Source organism: Berghia stephanieae, chromosome 3, assembly GCF_034508935.2.
Source record: "Berghia stephanieae isolate SIO BIC M18660-M18661 chromosome 3, UCSD_Bste_1.3, whole genome shotgun sequence".
NCBI lineage: Eukaryota > Metazoa > Mollusca > Gastropoda > Nudibranchia > Aeolidiidae > Berghia > Berghia stephanieae.
Genome location: NC_088362.1, coordinates 79,613,669 through 79,630,731, shown reverse-complemented (window position 1 = coordinate 79,630,731; position 17,063 = coordinate 79,613,669). Strand labels below are relative to the sequence as shown.

At 34.5% G+C, this 17,063-nt stretch overlaps 1 protein-coding gene across 1 annotated transcript in view; it reads right to left on the bottom strand.

The window, feature by feature from the left end:
* Positions 1-14,356, bottom strand: part of LOC144968552 (MLX-interacting protein-like) — a 29,123-nt gene extending 14,767 nt beyond the window's left edge. Inside the window, exons 1-11 of the mRNA XM_078907027.1 lie at positions 13,935-14,356; positions 12,328-12,434; positions 9,918-9,991; positions 9,107-9,288; positions 8,581-8,714; positions 7,161-7,250; positions 6,448-6,515; positions 3,646-4,731; positions 2,721-2,838; positions 1,355-1,644; positions 658-766 (exon numbers count right to left, since the gene is read on the bottom strand). Of these exons, the coding sequence (XP_078763153.1) occupies positions 658-766; positions 1,355-1,644; positions 2,721-2,838; positions 3,646-4,731; positions 6,448-6,515; positions 7,161-7,250; positions 8,581-8,714; positions 9,107-9,288; positions 9,918-9,991; positions 12,328-12,434; positions 13,935-14,242 (2,566 nt within the window). The 5' untranslated portion in view covers positions 14,243-14,356. The remainder of the gene's footprint in view (positions 1-657; positions 767-1,354; positions 1,645-2,720; positions 2,839-3,645; positions 4,732-6,447; positions 6,516-7,160; positions 7,251-8,580; positions 8,715-9,106; positions 9,289-9,917; positions 9,992-12,327; positions 12,435-13,934) is intronic.
* Positions 14,357-17,063: the final 2,707 nt, after the last annotated feature.

Below are 17,063 nucleotides of genomic sequence, written 5' to 3'. Positions count from 1 at the left end.
ATTACTATCATAATTGTTTTATCAAGGTTGCCACTTCGAGGGGCAAAAAATTTACTGAACTTTTACGTACATTGACCGATCCATTTCTGAGTGTTGATCTCCAGTGAAATGACATTATGTGCTTACTTTTTGTTTTCCATGCTATGTGCGGCTATGTGGTCTTGTAGTATGACACTCGCTTTCGGATGGGAAGGTCCTGGGTTCTAGCCTCGCTCAGCGCATAGTTGAGTCCTTGGAAAAGACTCTTTACTCACATTCTCTCACAGTACTCAGGTGTAAAACAGGTTCCTGGTCTTTAACAGCGTTGTCTCTGTCTGAAAAAATTGTATTGTCGCCAACAGGCGTTGTGTCTTGTTTTTTATGTTGCTTGATGTTGGTCAGAAACCCTTTGTAAAGTGCTTTGAGCATGTTTAGTAGATATTGTGCTATATAAAAGATCAATTTTTTCCCCCATTTAGCAGGTGATTGGAAAATATACAGAGAATCTATAACCTACTGAATTCCGTAAATATACTGGAAATTGGCAAACTTGTTTTATTGTATTCATTATCATCATCATTTTATTATTATCATTCCATATTTTATTAATAAGAATTAAAGGATATAATTTTTTTTTAAAGAAAGAGAAATAAAAAAGATAGGTAAAAGCACACTTACGCTTAACATCTGAATTAATAGGAGTTGATGGTGGAGTAGGACTGGATTGTGTTTTAATCTGTTGAGGGCTGATGGCATTCAAAATGCTTGTTAATTCTTTATGGGACATCTAAAAAAAGGGGGGGAAAAAATGTCTATTCACATTAAGAAGCAAAGGTCTAATAATAATATTGGATAAAATACAACTCACAGAAGAACATTCTTCATCATAAAACATATCAACTTATTTGCTTGTAAAAAGTTTGATTAAAAAATTAATCAGCCATTTTGGATGAAGCACCTATGAATAAAGTCCGGTAATTAATATTATCATTCTGCAAGGAACATTTATCAAAACAATTCTACATTAATGTAAATGTAAATAAAATATAACTAAAAACAAACAAAAAACAAACCCATACAGAACCACTAAAACAACAACAACAACTAAAATAATAATAACTTTAAGAAACGCACAAATGATATTATAAACATTCATGTGAATTTTACAATTTCAACATCTAATAAATTATGAGCCAAAATCTCTTCCAAACAAAGTTATCAATAAAATAAAAAGAAACGAATGTTTATCTTGAAATCTAAATAGAGCCCCAATTTACATAAAGAAATTGAATCAAAAGTACCAATGAGCCTATTACTTATTCAGCGCAACCCAATTTACTTGATTTCTGATATCAGCACATCCAACCAAACTTACATTGCTGATATCAATAACATTTTGATGGACTCCGCTAATATTGGTGACAGGGACAGTTGCAGTGGGAATGGCAGTACTTTGAATTTGGCCACGAGTGGAGGACTGAAGATTTATGACCGGAACTGATGTCTGGAGTTGTTGTGTTAAAAGTGGAAGCTGGCTGGACAGGGCAGAGACAGGTTGGGCAGCTGCTGGAACGGTGTGTTTTCCAGCAGACGCAGGGGAGGCAGGAGTCTCTGAGATGATCTGCGGCTCCTTCTTTACATTGATAAGGGCACCTGGGTATGTACCTGGATAAAAAGAGGGCCCTTCATAAACTGACAATAATAAATACAGCTCTTTTCTTAAATTACTACGATAACATTAACATGCAGGATGAGAAGAATTACAAGAGATGAAAATTGGATAAAACATGACACAGTACCTCTAAATGGAATTGTCGGGGTAGTTTAAATATAAAACTTGAATTTACAAAAAGAAAAAAGAACAAAGTAGAATGAGTTCATATGTAAGGAAAACCAATTCAGTACAATTTAATGAAAATAAAATAAAATAAAATAAAACATAAAAGAACAGAACTTCAATTTTTTAAAAACCTTACAACTTGACAATTTGGCAACAGTTTAAATCTGACACAATACCAGGCCAACTTTTTACATAGATTTTCTCTTGATCAAATTTTTTTTCCCTTTCCCTTTGCAGCTCGTCCACCAGAGAAGGTTTGGAAACAACCAAAAAATGTGTATGTGTGTGTGTGAGAAAGAGAGAGAGAGAGAGAGAGAGAGAGAGAGAGAGAGAGAGAGAGAGAGAGAGAGAGAGAGAGAGAGAGGGGGGGGAGAGGGGGGGGAGAGAGAGAGAGAGAGAGAGAGAGAGAGAGAGAGAGAGAGAGAGAGAGAGAGAGAGAGAGAGAGAGAGAGAGAGAAAGAGAGAGAGACACTATTTCTTTTCTAAGAGACTTGCAAACTGCAAACAATAAAACCATATTTTCGTTTTCAAAAATAATCAATTATAGAAAAAGGATAAATTTGTTGTATCAAGATTTCCTTATAATTAGAAATAACCTTATAAAACAAAATTTTGCCTGCATTCTTTTCAACTTATAAAATCATACTCGATATTTTAACAATATTAATAAGATAGATAAGGAGAAAGCTGAAAAGTCTTCTTTGTCAACAATAACAACATTAAATGAAAGAGGGAAAAAAGAGACATTATTTTCTGACTTGAAAACGCTTATTGATCTTAAGCTTATTAAATATGGCAGTTGGGAGGTCTGCAATATCTAAAGATAACTTTTAGCAAAATCCCATTAATTAACTATTGTCAAATCAAACAATCTGGATTTTAACCAGTTTGCCTCACACACCTTTTTTCAGTAACTGGGCAAGGTATGACTCAGATGTCGACTGTTGTTGTGGTGGTGGTGTCGGTGGAGAAGTTGGGGTAACTGGAGCTGGGGCAATGGTACGAGGCTTTCTTGGCAACTGAGTAGATCATTAAGTTTTTAAAAATAAATATGAATATAAATAAAGCGCATTGCAATGGATTTACAATGCTCAATGTGCTCATTTATTCCCCCAACAGTTTCCAATTCATACAGTACCCGTCACCTGCAACACTGCCTATAGCCAGGAAAATTAAACCTACCATATATTATGAGCATCCTTTCAACTACTATCCATAATTACAATTAAAAAGGACATTTTTAAAAATATGTTCAGTATCTAAGAGAACGATATGATCCGAACCAAATTAAAATAAGTAAAGTGAAACATGAAAAAAATGTGTATGATAGTGATGGGAAAGAGTTCTCACAATGTAAATAATGGTCTAACATCTGAAAATAGTCCTGGCAATGGTTAATTATCTTTTGACAATCAAACATGAATGATTCCCAATGGCAAAGCATAAAAATAATTTATAAGAGAACACCCCCCCCCCTCCCAAATAATAAAAAACAAAATAAAGTATATAGCAATACAAAAAGGTATCATGAGTCAGCGCCCTGAGTGACTAGTCATCGTTTCTATGTTGATTTTCATGAATCATTTAAAAGTCTAATCAAGAGATTACAATATTATACATTTGTGTAAATCAAACCATTATGTTTTTATCGATCAACTACATATCTTTTAACCAGAATTCATCTTATGGAATTAAAAAGATGTGAATTTTTTTTTTTTTAATTTTTAATTACACGGTCAAACTGTTCGCATTTGATTAGATATGACTTTTCTGAATCATTAAATCTTTAAAAAATAAGACAGAAGAAGAAAAAGTGTGATACTCACTACACTCGGGACAGCAAATGAACCATCTTTCTTTTTGCTATTTACTGTACTCATGGTATTACTATTGGACTGTGCAAGAGCAGCTAAGTCTGTGATCATTCCACTGGCATTGGAAAGCACAAAACAGTTGTTGGCTCCTTGCTTACTATTATTACTACTTTGCCTTCCTTTGGATTTCCGGGGAGCTGTGGATCGACCCACAACAGGAGACGAAATTTGCTGATTCTGTAGACTCAACAAATTACTATTGTTAGCAAGGGCTTGAGCAAGAGGAGAATTCTGATTAGAATTTGATGGTTTTGGTTGAAACTGTAGAAGGGTTGTGAGACAGGAAGCATTTTGAGGTTGTTGTGAAGAAACCCCTAGTTTAGGTTGAAGGGGCTGCAAATGTTGCTGTGGGCGGTTTGTCTGCTGCAGTACAGTTGGGCTTTTTACTGGGAGACAGACTTTATTGTTATTTACATTACTATTGTTGTGAAACATTGGCAATGATGATATGGATGATGATGATGATTGTTGCGGTAATGATGAGGTCAAATCCACTGTGTCCATAATACTGCCAGTTGAAACAGACACAACATTTCCATTGTACAAATCTGAGATATTTGACATAGTAACATTTTGAGATGGGGTAAAAGTTTGCGTTGTTAACAGAAACTGTTGCTGCTGTGGTTGGGAAGATGATATGGTCAAACCCTGAGGAAGAATTGTCACATTTCCACTTAGCTGTCCAGAGTTATTTAGCAAAATTGAAACAGGGTCTCTACAATTATTAACATTTGAAGGTTGAAGGGCAATGTTACTGGGTGGAGAGTTGATAAGTTGCTGCTGCTGTAATAACGAGGCATCCAAAATAATCTGCTGGGTTTGCTGCTGTTGCTGTTGCTGCTGTTGTTGAATTATGAGTGAAGAGTCCTTTGTCATTAGTTCAGGGCTCGGGATTACTGTGTCTGCAGCTTCCATCATACTAGCAGTTTCAACTATTGAACTGGTATTAGTGTTATTTCTGGTTCCACTGATAACACTACTGATATTCTCGTTGTTTGTCAAATAGTCCACTAAGGTCAGATCAGAGCTGGTAGCAGTCTGAAACAAAAATGAATTTTGAAATTAAATCAAATTAATTTGAATAATCAATCTGACCACAAACCTATATTATTTCAGCAGTGAAAAGAAAAAACAAAAATGAGAATGCTGATGATGGTGAGATGATTATCTATCATACTAAAATTCTCTGAAGATTTGTCCCATTTATTTTTTTGTATCTTTGATATAATGCAATTGCAAAGGCTAATTTCAACACAGTAACCTGATCGTTAACATTTTTGAGTTTATGGACTTTAAAATCTGTTTAGAATGGACTCTTTTATACATAAAACATACACAAGTTCAACAAAAATCATCATATGAGGCCTTTTGTAATTTGCATATTATCGTGTCTAGCTGATCGTAGCAGACATTGAACACGCGACAGAGGAAACTAGGATGTATATTTGTCCAGAGAAAAAAGGAATACCTGATGTTCGTAAACACAGGGAGTGAATTTTATATTGCATATTTAACAAACAAAGCCAGTGCCGGGTGTCGTTGTGATGCAGCAAAGATACTAGTGACGAGAAACTAAAATCTGTTTAACAGGTCGAGTATTCGCTAGTGAATCTATAAAATTGATATATTCCTATATCTTGAAAGAGTCAGCCAAGTCGAGACAAAATTGAGACTACTGTTTTAAATTAAAAGACATATACTTTTCTAAATTTTGAGGTAATGGCCTATTTCAATTCAGACCTTCCAACACAATAGATGAGTGAAAATGGTTTACCATTTTATTTTAACATAAAATATTTTCTAGCGAAGAGAATCACACACGCTCATATTTTCTTTAAAACATGTTAGCATAGCGACCAACTTTTCAAAGAGCTTAATTGAGACATCCATGTGCAAAAACCATCATGATCCAAAACAGCAGTATGTTTGGAATATAATCTAGAATTTGAGCTTTTTTTCTGTTCCTTGTTGTAATTTGCTAGTCAAAAAAGCATAATCCTAGGGCATGCAAGGGTAATTTCCATATATAATAAGTCCAATGTTTTCTCCAGATTGCCAAATTGGGTCAGTCTCGATTATTTCAGGACAATTGGCAGCTATGTTTTAGTATACAGCGGCTGTTTCTTGTATTTTGGGTATTTTACTTTTCTTTATTACTTCATTGGTTTGTTTTGTTTCATTTTGTTGTCCCCCCCCCTCCCCAAGTCAAACAATCTACTAACAAACCTTTCCATATAATTATTTTAGAATCATACGCTTTCCAATCAATGACCGTGCTTATAATTATTGAACTCTGGGAGTCATAGACGTACCTCATTCATTTTTCTTTAAAATCATGGCACTTCAAAAACTTGAGGCTTTGTAATCACGTTTGACAGAGCATAAAGACATGAAGTCTTAAAACAATGGCAACCATCATAACATCAAAAGAAAATATCATTTTTTGAAATTCTGCAAAACCATAAAAAATGATGGGAAAACAGGGATTTGTCTCCGTAAATTTTACTAAAATAATAATCATCATCGGATCTTCACCACCACCACACCACCATCATCATTATTATTATCTAAACACAATTGTTGAATAATCATTACCAGAATAAGTTCTGCCAAATTTTCATTACTTCTCACTCAAAAACTTGGACAAAAAGACAAATGGATGGGACAGCAGACATGAGTAAGAATAGTAAAACAACATGGACAAATTTAGGCCATCACAATCTTCCCCCTCCCCTGAAGCAATAAATCATTTACCTGCATTTCAAGATGAGATGGATCAGTAAAGACACTGGAAGACGGAATTTTGGTACTTGTCAGTAGTTCTGTAAGAAAGAAAAATAATGTATGAACAAAAGTGCAAATTGTATTATCGCCTAACAGGCATCATGTGTCATTCTACATGTTACGTGTGGCTGTTGGTCAGAGACCCTTTGTAAAGCGCTTTGAAAACGCTTAGTGGATATTGCGCTATATAAAACCTCAAGTTTTTTTGTTTTGTTTTTTAAATAATTGAGACATAAAAAACACACAAAAAAATAAATTAACACAACAAATATAAACGAACTAATGCCTTGTATTTTCAAGATACAAATCTGTTTCCAAAAACAAAAATTTGATACAATTCTTCTTTTTTTTTAAAATGGGCTCAACCAACTTTTCAATTATAAATCTACCATAAGCAAATTACAAGATTCCTTTCATATCTTCAAAATAAAACTAATTCAAATTTCATGATTTAGACTCTTTACTTCAATTACAATTTATAACACCCCTTAACTTTAATTTCCAATCTCTATTTCAAAATGCATAACATATGACAAGACTGACATAGTGAACCAGTGATAATTGTATGAGAGGAGAGATGATTGAATAGGAGGGTAAGATGAAGTGAGATAAGATTCAATATTAGTCACATGTTTTATTTGTTAAGACCTAGCCCTGGAAAGATTTTTTAAAAGCTTAGTTACCTTGCATTGTGTCAATATCCATAAACTCCTCCAGATTTGGTTGTAACTGTACAAGGCCTGGCTGGATCCATTCAGAGTATCCCAACTGGTCTAGAGGAGAAATAGTAATTTAGACAGATTAACAAAACATTGGAATTGTTTTTTTTCTTTCACCATAAAATTAGTTGATGTAATCTAATTAAATCAAAATTTTAAAAATACTTTTTTCTTTTTTTTTTGGGAGCAAAATCCCTTTGCCTGTAATTCCTTTCCTTCTAATCCTCTGCTTGTACATTACTTTCCTCTCCAATTCTCCCTCTACACAAACTCTTTATTTGATCTCAACTTACTGTTTCCTCCGAAATAAGTCATGGCCATTTAAAAGGTGACACTTTCTCAATTGTTTCACCATCAATATAATGATAATGATGATGATGTATATTTAGTATAGCACTTTCTATGCAATTGAATCTCAAAGCGCTTTACAATAAAAATACAATTCATTGAATAATAATAATAAAATTATAAAACACAGCATAATTAGCGTGACATAACAGTAAAAGTATTTTTCGAATAAGAATGATTTAAGAATGTTTCCATTGTTTGCTTTTCTCTGATATGCCTGTGCAGAGCATTCCAGACTTTTGGGCCAAAAAATTCGAAAGAGTGATCACTGAAAGTTTTGGAATTTTTCTTAGGTAAAATTAACAATGTAGTGTTGCTGGAGCTCCTGAAGAGACGAGCATTTGACTTTTTACTGAAAGATGGAGGGGGGCAAGGCCATTTAAGCATTTAAAAATAGTGGTCGAAATTTTATATTCAGTCCATATTTTGACAGAAAGCCAGTACAAAGTTGCCAAAAGGGGAGTAGCGTGGTCAGTTTTTCTTCTCATCAATACAATTCTCGCAGCTGAATTTTGCACAGACTGTAGCTTTCTGAGACTCTCTTCCGGCAGGCCAAAGAGAAGTATGTTACAATGTCCATTTTAGACAGTACCAGAGAAACCATAAGCTGATTTGTGACACCTATCTTTCAATTTTTATCCCTATTTTCCTGTTTTGTTCTACACATCGAGAATTTTTTAAAAACATACAGAAAAGCAAAACAATCCATTAAGACATTCGGCAGATCTGTTTCAATTGGTACAATCAGTCTTTAACTTTGAAATCATGTAAAACAAAAATTTATATTCGTAGAGGGTTTAAAAAAAACAACATAAAATGAACGCAATCACCAGGTATTTTGGATTAATTTTCTTTGCAAAGTCATTTTAAGTGTAAAAATTCTGATATTTTGAAAAAGATGCATTTGATAAATCACAATCCTAACAAACAACTAAGAAAGAAAAAAGGACCAATGAAACTTGAGTCACAATGTACCAATCTATTCTATAATTGCTCCCAACATTGAAGAGTACAAAATTCAGGAATATTAACATACTTAGCTCTCGTGGATTTGGAAAAGCAAATGGTTGATTAAGAGTAGCAAACAATTCACTGTTGAAGTCCATATCCTCTGTCATATCGCCGCCTTGCATCAGGTTTAAATCTGTACTGGACTGCTGGTTGATTGAACTGAAATGAATATAAGGAAAGTCAGACATGGTAAACTAGAAGAATTTTAATCTATTTCTTTTATACTCCATTCCATTTTATAAATGGTGATATTGTGGCAACTTAACAAACAAGACACATTGTTACATGGATTATGGCCTAATTGTTAGGTTATGAAACCCTGGATAAAAAACTAAAACAAGCAATAAAATTCAGATTTTAAGCATGGGAGCAATAATATCATTTTGAAAATTGATTAATAAATTCCCTAACACAATTGTACTGTCTCATAGTAAAAAAGTTTAGCCCATTTCTAGTTATGTGGAGTTGTTCTAGCAAACTCCAGTTTTACAAGGAAATAACCACATACTGCTTAGATACTTGCAAAGTAAAATGAGTCACCATCCCCTTACCTATTGGGTAGAAAAGTCACTTCCTTCACCTTTTCCAGCAACTCATGCTCTGGCAATGATCTCCATTGTCCCAACTGTCGTTGCTGGCTGATGCGCTCTTTGAAATATCTCCGACATTTTTTATATTCTGACGTCACAGTGTCTAAACGCCTTTTCCAGTATTTTCCTTCCAAAACAACAGCCTGAAAGGCAGAATTTTGATACTTCATAATGGTTTATACTCAACAAGAATTGCCACCTCTTCTCTTTGAACAAAGGTAATTGAAAGGGATTGTATTTGATATCCATGTCAAAATTTGTAAAATCACATTGGTTGAGAAATATAAAAGTTTTAAAATGAAAACAACACAATACCTTCAAAATCTTGTATCTGTCTATTAAGCCTGCTGGATAATTGAGAACTTTAAAGAACTTCTGTAAATAAAAGGTCCTAAAACTCAAGCTAAAAGCAAGGCAGAACAGATTTTTTCACAATTCATAATATGGAACTGTTGGCCACCTAACCTCAGAGATTTAGCATCTATGAGAGTCTTAAAATGAACTTGAAGACCCACACATTTAAATTTGCCTCTGGTTAATTTGATGTCTTTAGAAATGTGAAAAAAATGTGTGCATTTTTGTGTACCCAATCATTATTATTAACATTCCGAAGGAATAATCTTCTTCTTCTTATCAGAATTTAATATTATTAATAATAACAATTAATATTAATATTATTATCATTACTAATCATCATTATTATTGCAAAGGAAGGGCTAACTGATTTAAAAACTTGTAAGATGCACAATAAAAAACAATTTTTCGGTCCTACCTCAGGCTTTGAATGAATGTCATCTGACAGGGGTGTGGCAAACTGACAAACCATTGGGGGCCAGTGATAGATATCTGAAACAATGAAAAATGTGATCCACCATCTTAATTTGCTATTATGTCAGGGTCAAACAAAAACCCAAAAGAGAAGTTTTTAAATTAAAAAGATCAAAAGCTTTGTCTGGCTTTTTGAAATGCCTACAAAAAAAAAAAAAAAAAAAAAAAAACCATATAAAATTAACCAATTTTCATATTTTTGACGAAAATTTACATCTAATTCAAGGGGACTTAATACAATTTTGAGGCGATTGCCAACAAATATTTTCTAAAACTAAAATTATAAATAAAAGCAAACAAAAAAACAAACAAACGAAACACCCTGTGTGCTTAAAATCAATTCTTTTTTTTTTTTGGGGGGGGGGGGGGGGGATTATTATCTAACAGCTAACCATAAAATTCAAAATTTTTATATTTATTATTTTATTTGAGATCCCTAAAATGAGTACAGAAAAGGACAGGACATGTAAATAACATGGCAGAATCAACATGATCTTCAAATCAAATGACAGCCTTCTCCTCTGCTAATAATAATGTATTGTGGCTATAGCAAATAGGACCCTCCATATTTTTTCCTCATTATTTTGAATAAATTCCTTAATGGAGAGCCATCATAGTTTAATGTTCTTTTATATTCGAAGGATGATTGAAAATTTTGAATATCACAGGCTTGGCTCAATAAATTGATTACAAATTAGAGAGAAAAAAAATAATGCAAATGGGTGTTGATTCTTTAACAAGTTATTTTAAGCTTGTGCTGCTGACCTTATGCACTTTTGGTCACTTTCTTTTCATTAACGACAATCCAGCATAGCCTTCGTGGGAAATTTCAAAAAAAGGAGGAAGACTTCCCGAAAATTGTGAAAAACGAAGATATTTTTAGTATTAAAAGATATGACATAACTGCCTCCAAAGTTGTAATAATGTGTGTAAGTAGTCATAACAACCAACACAGCAATGGAAAGTAAAACAAAGAATTAAAAAAAACAAAAACAAAAACCAACTTACTCATAACTCCTCTTCATGACAAACTTCTGGCACTATCATAATAGCTAAAATCTGCTAATTAGCGGACATCTGGCAGCATTATTCAAAGATCTTTTAGGGTGTCCAGCAAAACTTTAGAGTAAAATTTATGACCTTGAAACACAATTTACGACCTTGGAAATTAAAATATTTTGTTCCGAAATCAATGGTTTATGCTCATATTTACACATTTAGCTAAGCATCATCTTTCTATAAAAACCCATTTCCAATAACTTTAATATAATTTTTTATGTGTTATTATGTGCTCGTGTGTGTTGTGTGTGTGTGTGTGTGTGAGTGAGTGTGTGATTATGAGACAGAGAGTGGAGGGAGGGATTAAATATATTTAGAAAACGTCTATTCAAATGATATGCCAGATGCAACATGAAAAAGTAATAGTAAAAGAAGTATTGGTAGTTTTAGTTGTGTTAATAAAGCTGTAGAAGTAGAAGTAGTAGTAGTAGTAGTAGTAGTAGTAGTAGTTGTAATAACTAGTAGTAGTAGTAGTAGTTGAAGTAGTAGCAGTAGTAGACCTGATAGGTGGTATTAGTGGTAGTAATTGTAGTAGTAGTAGTAGTAGTAGTAGTAGTAGTAGTAGTAGTAGTAGTAGTAGTAGTAGTAGTAGTAGTAGTAGTAGTAGTAGTAGTAGTAGTTAGTAGTAGTAGTAGTAGTAGTAGTAGTAGTAAAAGTGTATGAATGCTAAAAATGCTTAAATAATAGAAATTTGATTATGCGTACAATCCTCAGCAAAATGTGTACAATGAATGAAAAAGTGTAAAAACATTTTTAAGTAAGGTTGGCATCACTGGTCCTTTTAATGTCTGTGAATGCCACGTCAGTGACAATGGACTTGCCCAATTTTTTTATGACCATAGATGCAAATTTATGACCATTTGAGACCAAGAGGTCAAATTCATGACTTTCGTACGACCTTGCTGGACACCCTGATTTAAATAGCAGTTAAAATGTGTAGATGAACTGATGTAAATTTTTTTTCCAGGTCTTATTTATAGCCTAGACCATATACTTAATATACTATACCATCCGTTTCATTGACTTTAAAAAAAATATTTTAAATTGACATTTTATTGAAGTAGTAGTGTTTGTCTTAAGTAGGGAGGAAGAGAAGCATAGAATATAAGTATTGTTGAACATTTTGAATTCAATTTATATAATGGCTTGGACCACGATATCACAACTGATGAAAGCACAGCTGTGGGACCGAACCAGATACAAAGATACAGAAGAATCTAGGGCAGTACTCTTAAGTATAAAAAAAGAGACTAGCTTTTGAGATCTAGCTTCTGACACAGACTCATATTCCTTACATTGCATGTGCCATTCTCTCCATATGAGATTGTTCAAACGTATCCTTTCTTTCTGTGTGACATGAAGACCACGGAACTGCTTCCATCTTGGAGATGATATAGTCCCACTGGAAAGCACAGCAGAATAATTTTTTCTTTAAAGGAAATTGAAAAGAATAGATGCGATTCATAAAAAGCAGAACATTTGTTGTTTTTTTAAAATATTCCTATAAATTAAATGAATAGAGAAAACTGTCATTTCAGAATTGTACTATTTACTGAAAACAAGAAAAATTCTCTGAAGATCTGTTACTCAAATTTTCCTATTCTAATTTTAGCACTTTCTTTATATGACAAATAAACATTCTACATTGATAACACTTGACAATATTGACAGACTCTTTGAAAGGCAGCAAGCAGTGCTAAGGACAGGTGGGTGGGGCTTGAACCAGATATGACGCTTAGACAATGATGGGAAGGGTTAATAATAATAGTAATAATACAAATTATTTTATAATCCCATACAATACAGCTCTCCGCGCACATAACAGACAAGGCCTTGAAAAGCAAAATCCAGTTTTTCAGGTTGCATGGGAACCCTGACTATATTCTAACTCAGTTACTTAAAGCAGGTTATTGAATTGGAAAGCTTTGTTTCATAAAGCTTGGATGAGGGGTTGGTGAGCTGGAGTGCCAACTGAAAAAGTTTCTTTCATCTGAGTTAGATTTTCAGTTGGATACGTCAACTTCTAACCATATTCAAAGAAAAGGAAAATAAATGATAGTAAGGAAAATGTGTGTGATCATTCTGATTCTTATGTGGATGATGATGACGTATATGATGAGTTTAGATTCACGAGTCAAGGTTAATGGGTAGCTGTTTTTTATGACCAAAAGTTCTATGTTGGTCAAGTTGTCACCAATATCAGTGATCGACGGGCTATGTGAGGTTCCTCATCGACTGTTTTGTTCGTGCCTCGACTAACAAGTGGCCTGCAGTTGAGGACATTGCAGAAGTGGAGTCCCAAGTATGTCTTCAGGTGGGACTTTGAAGTGACATCTTCTGCAAGAGGACGTCTTTGGACAGTTGCTGATAAGGCCATTACAAAGGCTTATCTGTGCTTAAAGTAAAGGGTATGATTTGATTAGATTTGGGTGAAACTTGTCCATTAGTGAATTAGTGGATTTATTGCTCCACTGCCACTACAAGTGTGCATTTTGTGTTGCAACATCTGTTTTGTCTCATCTTATCACATTTCCTTTTTTTCCCCACGGACCAGGTTCAATAGCTTTATCTGGCCAAACTTTCACTCCAAACTGGTTGACCTGATGATCCCAAGTACAGCAGTGCAATCATAGTCCTAGTCCTAGTCTTGAGTTTTATTATTATTTTTTTTTAATTACTGAACTGACGAGTGCTTGAGGTCAGAATCATAATCAAATTGTTATATCTCCTCAGTTAAAGTCCAATTATATCGGCAAATTAAAAAGACTCGATTAAAAAAACATTACGGCATAAGGCTTTGTAAGTGCACTGCTTCTGTTACATTACTATCACATTCATTGACATTGGCACAGATTAGGAATGTCATCTGGCCTTGAAATTGGTCGACTCGTTTTATTCTTACCTGTAGGCAAGGGTCATACACTCGAACAATTTAGTCAAAGATGAGTCTATTCCTGCATTTCCAAAATTGTACGTCTTTTGAGTTTCTCGGTTTGCATTTGTGAAGTTAAAACCTTTCTGGTCAGTATTTACGAAAGGTAAAACATCTTCGTCGTCGTCGTCATTGTTTACATCATCATGCACTCTGCTAACCATAAAATGACCACTGTGAATAGTGCCCGATTTATCATCATCTTTGAACGGCATTTCTACTTTAACAGCCATGTTTGTAACATTAGAATCCTTGTTATTAATAGTGTCAACTGCCATGACAAAATGAATCCATCAACATAGGGCTATCTCGATTTCACACTCAAAAAAGTCAATATCGAGGGCGAATCAATCGCCTTGTCAGCCATGACGATTTTGTTGATAAATAGGACAACTCTCATAACTTCCTCTAAAAATAAATGATCACGACATGAGCGCATGCTCATCACACATTTTTGTCCAATGAGATGCCTTTAAAAAGAGGTCATGATAAGAGAACTTTGTTCAAGGCTAACAAGGGAAGTAATTAATAGAATTCTTTTTGACTGGTCCTCTGTGTATTGTTGCTTCCCGTGGAACTTCCCGTGGTGCTTCCAATAAGGTCGCAGGTTCAAACCCCACCACCGCCGCGAAAAATTTTTATTCTCTATTGTCTTCTGGCACTTTTCTACTCACTTCATATCTTGTTGTTACCAACATAAGTGCCTGCTCCACTCACTTTTCTGAATTAAAAATTCACCCCATACACCGGAGCATACTCAATGTCTCAATCGTTTCTATGTTATATGTTTGTGTTGAGAATATTGGCTATTAAGCTTAACTGCTGGTCAAAATACTTCGCGATGGTGGTGGGCGAACGAATCGGCGGTCCCAGAAGTGGGTGAGAGAGGGGTCTAGAAATGACTTGGGTTTGAAACGAATATTTTTGTGTTCGTGGATAGCTCACACGGTAGAGCCACGCTCTCACCTGCCAGGCGGAGTTGTCGTACCAATAAGGTCGCAGGTTCAAACCCCACCACCGCCGCGAAAAATTTTTATTCTCTATTGTCTTCTGGCACTTTTCTACTCACTTCATATCTTGTTGTTCTTCCCGTGGTTAGTCATCTCACCCGACGTGTTCTTATTTGCAGGTCTGATAATCCAAATTTAAATACAATCCTCTCCGCCCGGTTATCAGACCTGCAAATATATGCACGTCGATCCCTTATGTTAATTTAATATCTGACGGGAATTTTCGTTGAAAAGGCCATTTCTGCACCCCCCCCCCCCTCCAAAAAAAAAATAATAAAAAAGAGAAGTAAATACTTTTATCGAATTGTATCTCGTACATAGAATTAAACGAATTCCTTGATCTCGTAGAAACAACCGGAGAAAATGAAATAGGTGAATAATTAATTATATTAGAGCGTGTCCATGTTTTAACCATGAGCAATGCTCTACAGAATACATGTATAATAATTTGTGCCCATAAGGACATATAGACCCACATTTCAATTTAATACAGTACAAGTTGCCTTTTCAGTGCTTTATTGTATTGTGTATTTTGTATGAGTGCATTTGTATGAGTGCTCTTATAGTGTCTGTCGAGTAAACTCATTCACACTTGTGTCAAGGTTGAATATATATATATATATATATATATATATATATATATATATATATAGGTGTGTGTGTGTGTGTGTCTGTGCGTGTGTGCGCGCGCGCGCGTGTGTGTATTTTACACAAGGAATAAACCTTGTTTATAATACAACCCACCCTGTCACTGACAATAATATGCATTATTGCCTGACTTTGATACTTTCCGAACGAGTAGCTCACATGAATGAAACAAGAATTAAAGGAATGGGTAACAACTGCGAGGGTGACTGCGATTATTAAGTTTGAGTTCACATTGATTTCTATTTATTTTATATTTACAGCACTGTTTCAGAATGCATCTTCCAAATTGAAAATCATTATTCCTTCTATAGATGACTTTAAATTACAAAAATAAATAAATAACAACAAAAACCAACAACAGAGCCTTGTGGGATGATGATGATGATGATGATGATGATGATGATGATGATGATGATGATGATATTATCATCATCATCATCTCATCATTATAATCATTATATTCACGTCACGTAGTAACCAACGATTGTGCTCATAGCACTTTTAGGGGGTTCCAAGCCAAAGGTAGAACTAAATAAGTACGAGACATGACGTAAGATGGTTCTGACTAGGTCTGAGTGCGGTGAGAGAATGGAAGTAAAGAGTCTTCTCTTATGCTGTGCATTGCCCAAAGCATGGCTGGAAACAGGGATTGCTGGTCCGAGGGCAGAGTCATACTACTAGTCTTATAAAGATGCACATAATTTATTTATTTGGATTCCTATTTATTTATATATTGTTTTCCCGTTCATAATAGACTGTTTCAAGATGCGCTCCGTTTTTTACAGAGGAACTGTGTATTCCCTACTCCAGTATACCGAATACACATCTATGTTTTCCCTACACCGGAAGATACAAACATGTGTCTTCTCTACACCGGAAGAGATTAGATATAAAGCTAAACGGCTTGACCGAGAAGGCGAGGTTGCCGGGTGTTTAGAGAAATTTTCATGTGTGTGTGTGTGTGTGTGTGTGTGTGCTTGTGTGTGTGTGTTTGTGTGTGTGTACTTCCTTAGTCAAAATTATTAATTCTCAAAATCCACATTTTGACAACATTCCTAGAGAAATTTGATTCACTTTTTTTACAATTTTTATTTGCTTACTTGTACCTTTATTATTAATTTTAGGACATACTGAAGACTTTGGATATAAGAGTCTCTCTCCCACTGGCGGTCGCTCTCCATAGCCAATTTGCTTTGTAACGCCATATACTTTTCAAAGAATTTGACATCCCGCGAATAAAACTTCCTTTAAAAGTTTTTTTAAAATAAAAAATTATTTAGCACTTAATGTTTTTCGTCAACAACTGTGTGATTTGCTCGACCGCTCTCCCTCACTGATTTGCGCTTTCCCTCCTGCTCGATTATTCCAATCATCACCTATGCATGCAACACACACCACATGAATTTTAATCTCTGACATGTTTCTTTGATAATGCCAAGTT